The sequence below is a fragment of the Diabrotica virgifera genome, chromosome 2 (genome assembly GCF_917563875.1).
Source record: "Diabrotica virgifera virgifera chromosome 2, PGI_DIABVI_V3a".
NCBI lineage: Eukaryota > Metazoa > Arthropoda > Insecta > Coleoptera > Chrysomelidae > Diabrotica > Diabrotica virgifera.
In genome coordinates, this window is record NC_065444.1 from 216,930,005 (window position 1) to 216,940,662 (window position 10,658).

Consider the following 10,658-nt stretch of genomic DNA (forward strand, 5'->3'; position numbering starts at 1 on the left):
GCACCTCCATCTATTTCTCCTTTACTCTTGTAATACCGATCCTAGGTAATTCAAACAGGGCCGTCTTTCATCTATTAGAGGCCTTGGACACATTAGGAAAATGAGGCCCCTGGTCTACAAATAAAGCACTTTTTATATAGGTATAGGAAAAGAACATAGATATGCAAAGTTTATTTTTATTCCTTTACAGTAACATTAGATATTCTGTATTATCAATAGATAATTAACATAATGTAATACCCCAAAATAATTAGCATCCACGATTAGTCCTTATAAGTACCTATACCTCGTCCAATTTACTTACCGTTGCACGTCATCCGCGCCATAGCCTGTGACACGATACCAACACGAAATATCTAGGCGGTAGGTATGTTCCCCTTTAGAATCATTTTGATTCTAAAAAAGAACACACCCACCGCCTAAATATTTCGTGTTGGTATCGTGTCACAGGCTATGGCGCGGATGACGTGCAACGGTAAGTAAATTGGACGAGGTATATCTATGCTGATTGAAAACACACCCTTCTAGATTTGAGTTAAGCAAAATCATTAATCACATCTTGAAAATCTATGTTTTCGAGCATATCACCTTCCATCAATATTAGCGACAAACTGTTTAATCCCTCTTGAAGAAGGAGCGTTCCCCACTGCAGTTTTTTATCATCGTGCTTAAAAAGATTCTCAGTGCCCTTTCTACATTAGGAAATATGTCTTCAATTTTGTTCTCTTTTAAAAGATGATATATTTCCAGAATATTATTATGTAGTTCGTTAATTTTTACTTTGATTAATTTTCAAGTATTCTGTTAAATGCAGACATTCCACTTCTAACTCTTTCTCGTTTATGTCTTCATACTTAATAGATTTCAGCAAATTCCTTGCAACTTTATCTCAACTCTTCGGAATTGAAAGTTTTCAAGCGAAAAAATAATGCAATAATGCAAAGCGTTGACTAATGTTCTTTTACGATAAAATAGCTAAATCGATGTTTTAGATGAACGCCCAGGGTATCAATTATTGGGATAAAGGTTTCGACTCTGACTCTTTCTTTTCCATTCACTTGGATTGATGATGCAGAATCACCAAAAAAAGTTTGACGTGAGCTTCTACGTCTGGTTCTCTGAGATAGGTCTTTATAGTCAGATTCGGGGAATTTTTCTTTGGCGGGCCATTCGAAGTAATCAAATTTATCCCTGAGCCTAATTATATAATCATCGAGTGCAGTAAAAAATTAATTGCAACGTCCAGTGTTATTTTTCTTTCTGAAAATAATTGCCTGTTTTATCCATTTTTTTAATATAGAGCTCCAAATTTCTGTTTGGAGTAGCTATAATAAATTCTTGTTAGTATCTAAACAATATATTTTTTGCATTTCACGTATATTTTTCCGTGCTTAGATAACTGATTTGGTTATCATGTAGTAATCGAGTAGAGAAAGATATCATTTTATTTGTAGTAACTCCCTCTTCAAATGAACAATCCAAATACCTACTGTATTTTTTCATAACAAGTTTTAAAACTTTTTCCTCAAAAGCTTGTCTACCTACACTGTTCTAGTTTCCAGTTTTTCTTCTAAATCGCTTTCAATATTTCCTACTAACACTACATCGTCAGTATACATTAAGCAAGGAAACCCTGTATTTTCACGGTTTATATGGTACTGTTAAAGTTGATTTTAAAAGCCCATATTAGAATCTCCATATTATCGATGTTTAAGTCTTGGACAATATAATTCAGTCAGTGGCCTCTAAAGGCACGTATCCACTATGCTGGCGCTCCCGGACCGTGGAACAGTGCGTGCTCCATCTCGGCGCTCCAATCGATGGCAGTTTATATGTAGAGGAGCGCATATGCCGTATCGATTGGAGCAGTTGCAGAGAGCACCATCATACTGAATACGTGCTTTTTGACTTACAAAATCTATTCTTATCTTATATTATACCATTTTGAAAATAATTAACTACATTATATTTATTTTTCAGATAAAAGAGCGCAATCTCTGATGGACCTACGACTTCTAGAAGAGCACACCATACTAAGCGAAAAACTAAACCATCAGTACCAGCCCTGGTTAACCGAAACAATATCAGAAACGAGCAGTGCAATTATTCCGAACAACGACATTCCTCCGAAAACGTCGAAGTTAAAAAAATGTCAATCAGTAGACGCTTTAAATGTAATTAACAAAAGTAGCCATATTATCAAAAATCGGACAGGATTTTACGCCCAGCCCATTGCGAATTATGGAGTTCCTATCTACTACGGCCCATTGGATGGTCCCGACTTTTTGATATATAAAAAGAAAATTGACAAATTCTCGAGTAAAAACTCTCTAACAAATACCACTAATACCTCTGCTGAGGATGTACAGAAATATAGAGATGTTGCTCTATGAAATAACTATTATATAAGTTTGAAAAAACCTGTGATAATCAAAACCGTCCATAGATTCTTTTACTTATATGTTGAGTTATTGGACTTTAAAAGAAGTGTTTGGTTACCAGAAATGATGCTCCTGAGACCATTTCTTTTGATTTATTGTATATTTGATTTCCCAATAATTATGTGTCTACCAGCAATTTAGGTGTCATATTAATTCTTCTTTTCTAAGATGTCCTAAGAGGGCTTCATTATATGTATAGTGTAAATTACAAATTAAATCAAAGTTATTTAATATCACAATTATCAACATTCACTGTTTTCGGAAGAAGAGGACGTAGAAGAAAACGAAATATTTTAACGACATCTAGACACCGCATACAATCAGTCACCAAAAATATGACATAAAAATAATAATCGGGGACATGAATGCTAAGATTGGAAAATAACTCGAATACCTACATGGTAACAATAGGTAAGCATAGCCCCCATGATCCATGAAACAACTAATGAAACTGGAAGTCTACTAATAGATAGCCTACTGCTAGTATACAGTGCTAGCGGTTTAGACCGGTACATTGCTGATGCCTTAGTAGAATAGATTCCTAGCATCCCCCGATGGTACAGATATACCTGGGTTAATAGTTTACTTAATCGTGATTACAGCTCACTTCCTCTTTCCTCGTTAGAAGTCGCTAAAGGCATACGTTGATGGAATATTTAAATATTACATTTACCACCCTCACAACACGCAAGCTAGAAGAAATGTATACCACATTCTCAAATGCCTCAAAAAATATGGGCCTGCAAGTAAACGAGGAGAAAACTAAGATGGTGGCATCAGCACCCAACAATAGAGACAGAAACATCGGTCACCAATTCACGGTTGATAACTCTACCTTTGAAGTGGTGGACAAATTCACATACTTAGGCTCCCTGATCACCAAGGAGAACGTCATGACGGAAGAAATCAAGCGAAGGATAATTCTAGCAAACAATTGCTATTTTGGTCTGAGTAGACATAATGAGAAGCAGAAACTTAAGCCAAAAAACAAAAATAACCATATACAAAACCCTTGTTGACATATGGATCAGAGGCATGGACCATCTCCGAGGCAGATGAAAACCTTCTGCTTATATTTGAACGAAGGATCCTGAGAGGAATATTCGGTGGTATCTGTGAAAATGGTGTTCGTAGAAGGAGGTACAACTACGAGGTATACCACAGATATAAACAAAAATTTGGTGGTAAAGACGTTGTATCTCTTATAAGAACAGAAAGACTAAGATAGGCAGGACATCTAGCAAGATCACAGCAGAACAACCCTACTAGAAGAATTCTTGTCACAACCTGTGGGAAGTAGAAATAGGGGTAGGCCAAAACTCAGATGGAAGGATGGTGTGGATGAGGATGGGAGAAACATAGGACAGCAAACTGGCAACGGTTGGCAATGTATAGGACTGACTGGCGTTATAGACTTGGGAATGTCGAGAAAATTTGAAATTTATGGTGCCTGCATAAAAGCAGACAGTATAATTATTAGAATACACCTAATTTGTAATAGATCAAATAGAAACGAAAAGATACGAATAAAATCCAAAGTGTGCTTTGGATAGCAGAAATTAACATACTAAGAAGCATAGACTACAGAACAAGAAGAGACAACATATAAGAATCCAAGATATAAGAGTATATTATCCAAGTTGTAATAAGACGGGAAAGACTATGACGTTAAAGGTATAGTCACCAAAGAATGGAGAACAACAGACTACCGAGAATTATTCTATAAGGAAGACTTGACTTACCTGATCTTTTTCCGTTGACCTTTCTAAGGAGCATAGAGCATCCAGTAGAATCTCCCATCCAGTTCCTCAGCTCACCTCAAGTCTTCCCAATACTTCGTGCTTTCTTGTCAATAGTCCTCCTACACCTAGCTCGATATTTATCTCCCTTTCTTGTTCCTTGAGGATTCCAGCTCAAAGAGCTTTCTTTTTAATAGCAACACCTGATATACTACGGGCCGGTTGTTCGAACGCTAATCAAAAATGGAATAAACTGATCCTTACAGTGGCGGCTGGTCAGAGGAGGCAAGAAAGGCTTAGCCTCCCCATAAATTTTTTACACATGCCAGACTGTTTTGTTTACTTTGCTATTTTGCTTCGCGTTAGAGATATCGGAAAAAGTTATATTATTTGAACAAGTTATTCCAAATAATAGTCTAACCCCACATACCAAATTTCATCACAAAATTCGTACTTTTAGTTTTTTCATTATTTGTAGTCAGGATCCTAAAATCGCAGAGGAGGGTGCTGGCTGGAAAATCTCACTTGCTAATGCTCCGCGCAGCCCAGCAGCGTTTAAGGATGGTTTAAGGAGACCCGGTCCTCGATTTTTGAGCCTTCGCTTCGTTATCGAACGTATTCGCTTCGTATCTGTTTAGTATACGTAGCGAATACGTTCGATAACGAAGCGAAGGGTCAAAAACCGAGGCCCTGGTCTCCTTAGAGCTGCATTATCGCTTAACGCACACGCTGCCCGGAGATTGGGCAAGGGCAGCTAATCGGCCAGCATCCTCCTCTGCGATTTTAGGATCCTGACTACAAATAATGAAAAAAACTAAAAGTGCGAATTTTGTGATGAACTTTGGAATGTGGGACTAGAATAATATTTGGAACAACTTGTTCAAATAACTTTTTCCGATATCTGTAATGCAAAGCCAAATATCGGTAATTTAATGTGTTTTTGGATTCGCAGTAGGCCGTTTTTAGAATTAAAAAAATTCAGTTGAGTATCGTAAAAAATGTGAACCTTCAACCTGTATGGACTGCAAAACTTCAAATCTGTATTTATTTTGATATGTATATCACTTACAGAGATAGAATTGTTAACAAATAAACGACACAAACTTTGGTAATACACTTTTACAATTAGACTAACTATTTTTAAAATGATATATTATGAAGATATTATAAAATGTAAATAAAAAATGGTCAAAAAAATGGGGCCTTAAATTAGTTTTTTTTTGCGGATTTTTTTTGCTAGTGCAAATTTGTCTAGATATTTTAGTTAGGTATAGCCTCCCCTATTGTAAAAATCACGAGCCGCCACTGAATCCTTATCAAATATTTAATTACTGTCACCAACTGTCAATGTCAACTTTGGGTTGCTGAAAACATAATTGATTACAATTATGAGATTTATTAATCAATTATGTTAATAACTGTTATTTTAATTAATAATTAATTAATCAATCAATTATGTTAATTATCATAATGATAATTAACATAATTGATTACAATCAACTGATTGACGTACGAATGAGGGGTGTTTTTATTTGATGGTTGTTAAGGGGACTTAATTATAATTAACTTCTTGATTAGAGTTCGAACAACCGGCCGGCCCTTAGAGTGTTTATTAAGGCCTCCACTTCCTTTCTGTTATTTTCATTTAAGCACTGGTTCTTCCTATCTCCCTCCACAATTATTCATTTAAAAAGGTCTCTAAAAAGGTCTGAGAGTAGGTACTATCGATAAACACCTGAAACTGAGATTTTATTCTTCGATCTATTTTCCAGATCTCACAGGTCTAAAATACCTACAACAAAATTTACGTTGGTGTTGAAGGTGCGAATATTGGTATTTCAGGAGGTATATCTCTTTCTTCAGATACGGTGGAACAAATTCAGCATTGGCCTTCCTAATGCGATGTTTAACATCATTCAGGACCCTGTATCCGCTATTACAACGCTTCCTATGTATACAAAGGAGTAGTGATGTTGAAAAAGTAACTATTCGTTACAAAGTACTCGTTACTTACGAATACCGAAAGTAACGATTACTATACAGAGAGGCAAATCGTTACTTTGATTACTCTGATTACTTCTTTATTTCATACCAATCGTATTAGAGCGAGTAACGACTATTGTATATACTTTGATTACTCTGATTACTTCGTTACTTCGTACCAATCGTATCAGAGCGAGTAAAGACTATTGTATCTACTTTGATTACTCTGATTACTTCGTACTTCGTGAAGGTCTTTATTATATCGGAATACCTATACAAAATACCTACCTACTGAGAAATACGATTCTCGATATGATTACCGGTACTCAAATACAAAAGTAACAAAAGTAATCATAGTAATCAAAGTAACGAATACTGTAAATGATTACTTTATACAAAAGTAACGATTTGTAACGAATACTCAAAAATAACTATAATCAACATCACTACAAAGGAGTCGACTTCTTCTTCCATATGATCTCTAACATCCAAGTTCTTATATATTTGCCCCGCCTAATCTTATGTTCTTGGTCTTAGGAATATAAAGCTTGAGCTTAACGTTACAATGCAATTAATTAGTTTCATATGGGTAAACGTATTCTTTAAGTGCCTTCTCCCCAATCGGAGGTTGAATATCATCATCACTATCTTTACTCGATCAACCGCTGCTCCGAAGAGTTATTCTATATACCAGACAAGTTACCAAAAAATTAGAGATCTAAGAAAAATATGACAGATCGAAAAAATAAAACAGTTTATTGTTCCCAGAAGGTATTAAAAAATTAAACGAGACACACAAACAACTTTTTGAACAATTACAATTTTACTCTGGTGCTGATGCAATGTGAGTCATACGAAATATAAAATACGATAATACGAAATTTTGTATATTTTTCATGTATTGTATGTTTAATAAAATCTAATGTATATATTGTACAAATAAATTATATTTTTAACAATTAACTATAGTTTTTAAAAAAATGTTTACCTTTTTCTAGCAAAATCCCTCTTCTTTCTATAGCTTAGAAGAGGCATAATATGAAATATAAAATATTATTTTCTTTCCCTTTATAGCTTATTAATACCCGCTGATTTCTAAGGTAATCCTGTTCTTTCTTTTCCTTTCTTCAAAAATAAACTATACCACTCATACTTTTTTTTTCAAAAGTAACACATAGTAAATTTTCAGAAAAGAAACGTGTTTCGTATTCATATTTTAGTACCTGTATTAAAAGTAGGTAAGGTAGTAGTAAAACCTGTATTTAATAAAAAGATGATGCATGCATTAAATCAAGTTAACATGCAGCAGATAAACTCAAATAATATTGATGATTTGCATAACCTTATAACCGAAACAGTAAACAAAAGCATTCTGCAACTGAAAAAAACAAAAACAACACACAATGAATCGGAGAGAGAAATATAAATTCTCAAATAATTCTTAAATAAATCTAACAAAAAGGGAACCGAAGAATATAGAGAACTTAATAGGCAGATTAGAAAAAGAATCAGAAAACAAAAAAGGAAAGAAGAAGAAAAATTAATAATAAAAACTATTGAAAAAAATTTGAGTATGAAATGCCTTAGACCGACACTAGGACGACGTCAGATAATATCATTAATGGGAAAAGACGAAAATGAAATCACAACTAGAGAAAGCATACTGAAACGAATAGAATAATTTTACACGGAACTCTACAGAACACATCAACAAAACGATAAAATGAGAGCAGCACGGAAATTAATAAAAAATGTTGGATCGGAAATAATGCCAAAAGTAACAATTTCAGAGGTAACTACCGCATTGGAAACATAAGAGAAATAAAGCTGATGGAGAAGATAGGATTACCACAGATATGATATTAGAAGGAGGTAAGGAACTAATTGCAATTGTAACTAAGCTTATAGACAGTTGTTTACACCAGGGCAAAGACCCTAAGAGCTGGAACAACTCTAAAGTAATCTTATTACACAAGAAAGGTGATAATCGAAAGTTGGAAAACTACAGGCCCATCAGTCTACTGTCACACCTGTTTAAAATACTCACCAAAGTCATAACTACCCGACTAACAAAGAATTTAGATGAATAGCAACCATATGAACAGGTAGGTTTTAGAAAAGGCTACTCAACTTCCGATCACCTGTTAACCACAAAAATATTAATAGAAAAATGTAACGAATACAAGTTTCAGGTTTTATAGCATTTGTAGACTACGAAAAAGCTTTCGACACCATAGAACACACGGCCGTAATAAACGCAATGCAAAATTGTAGAATAGTCAGCAGATATATTAACTTAATAAAAGAAACTATGAACCAAGCTATAGCTACATACTACCTAAATGAAAATGAATACACGAACCCTGTACCATTAAACAGGAGGACACTCTATCACCCAAACTGTTCACCTTAGTTTTAGAGGACGTTTTTAAGAACCTAAATTGGAAATATAAGGGAATGAACATCAATGGCCGCTACCTCAGTAATCTACGATTTGCGGATGACATAATCCTGATAGCTACTGACCTACAAGAACTGCAAACCATGCTTTCAGAAATGCACACAGAATCTTCTAAAATAGAACAGAAAATTAATTTAAACAAAACAAAAGTCATGCACTCCGAAGAAACCGTGACAATAATAAACGACAAAAGTTATAGAAAAAGTTGAAGAATATAATATACTTAGGACAAAAAATAATACTAAATAGGGAAATTTAAATGGAAGAAATAAAAAGAAGAAGAAAGTTAGCATGGGCAGCATTCGGCCAACTGAACTATATACTCGGAAATCAGCAACTTCAACTACATCTTAGATCTAAAGTTTTTGATGCATGCATTATTCCGATAATAACATATGGCGCACAAACATGGGCAATCACAAAAAAGAATATGAACATACTCAGAGTCACTCTACACGCGATGGAAAGAGCAATGCTTAGCATATCACTTAAGGACAGGAAAACAAACACATGTATAAGACAGAAAACCAAATGCACCGATGTGGTACAAAAATCATTAAAATTGAAATGGGAATACGCTGGACATGTAGCTAGGAGTGATATAAACAAATGCCACAGAACAATTCTAACCTAGAGACCATACGAACACAAAAGACCCAGAGGCAGACCTCCTATGAGATGGACAGATGATCTGAAACGAACTGCCGGGAAAAATTGGCTACAAGTAGCGTACAACAAAAAACAATGGAAAGGAAGACTTGAAGAGGCTTATGTTCAGATGTGGACGTGAATGGCTAGACGAAGAAGACTAAAAGTTGGTACTCGTACAGTAGGGTGGATCGATTATCGCAATATTTAAAAAAAAATGACACATTGATTTGGAATACCCACCAAAAGTTTCCTTTAGTAATAGGTCTGGATCCCGCGTATGAAAAAAAGTTGATTAATAGCAAGCTGAAAATTTGTTAATAGCTTAAGGGTGTCTAGTCGGACAAACTTTGATATATGGGAACACTGGAACAGGGAAAGTTTTAATTGTGGAACAGGTTAAAAATTTGGAACGGTCAGACCACGAAAACGTCACATGTATTTTGTCCGACAGAACTTCCAATTGATTTGTTACCCTTTCATTAAACTCTCATGCAAAAATCAGACTGCTAAATTTATCACCTGTCATAATTCCTGTCATTTGACATATTCTACATGTTCCACTCATTATAATTCCCATTTGCAGATAAATAGCAGCCTGATTTTTGCATGAGAGTTTAATGAAAGGGTAACAAATCAATTGGAAGTTCTGTCGGACAAAATACATGTGACGTTTTCGTGGTCTGACCGTTCCAAATGTTTAACCTGTTCCACAATTAAAACTTCCCCTGTTCCAGTGTTCCCATATATCAAAGTTTGTCCGACTAGACACCCTTAAGCTACTAACAAATTTTCAGCTTGCTATTAATCAACTTTTTCTTCATAAAGGGATCCAGACCTATAACGACAATAAAAAAATGTTATTACAACTTTTTGATAAAATTATATTTTCTGCCCTCTACCAGCCTTTGAAAAACGAAAAAAAAAATGTTGGAGTAATAATCACAAAATAAAAAAACTGACAAACTGAATTGGAATACCCACCAAAATTTACCTTTAGTAACGACAATTAGAAAGTATTATTACGACTTTTGGATAAAATTACATCTTCTGCCCTCTAAAGGCTTTTAAAAAACGAAAAATTTTTTTTTGTATTATTAATAGAAGCCCAGTCCTGGCGGCCCTGGTTTGTTTAGTCTATTAGTCCCATGTTCGGGGTGCGGGGGTGCTGCGACTTTGGACTTTCAAGAAACAAACTGAATAGAATAAGAGATCAATCAAGAAAAGGTTTTATGCAAAACTCCCCCGAAACTTTGAAGGCCATATATTTTGACGGAAGAAAAGATAAACCTCGTTATCGAAAATATGGAAGGCAAGCCCCACAGAAGAACCGCACTCGAAGAGCATGTTTCATTAATTCAAGAGCCAGACTCCATATTTTTAGGT

The 10,658-nt window shown here is 34.9% G+C and overlaps 1 protein-coding gene across 2 annotated transcripts in view; it reads left to right on the forward strand.

Moving 5' to 3' along the window:
* LOC114333973 (uncharacterized) overlaps positions 1-7,126 on the forward strand; it is a 152,222-nt gene extending 145,096 nt beyond the window's left edge. For both annotated transcript variants that reach the window (XM_028283976.2, XM_050643114.1), the window contains exon 6: positions 1,981-7,126. In XM_028283976.2, the coding sequence (XP_028139777.1) occupies positions 1,981-2,393 (413 nt within the window). In that variant the 3' untranslated portion in view covers positions 2,394-7,126. The remainder of the gene's footprint in view (positions 1-1,980) is intronic.
* The last annotated feature ends 3,532 nt before the right edge of the window (positions 7,127-10,658 follow it).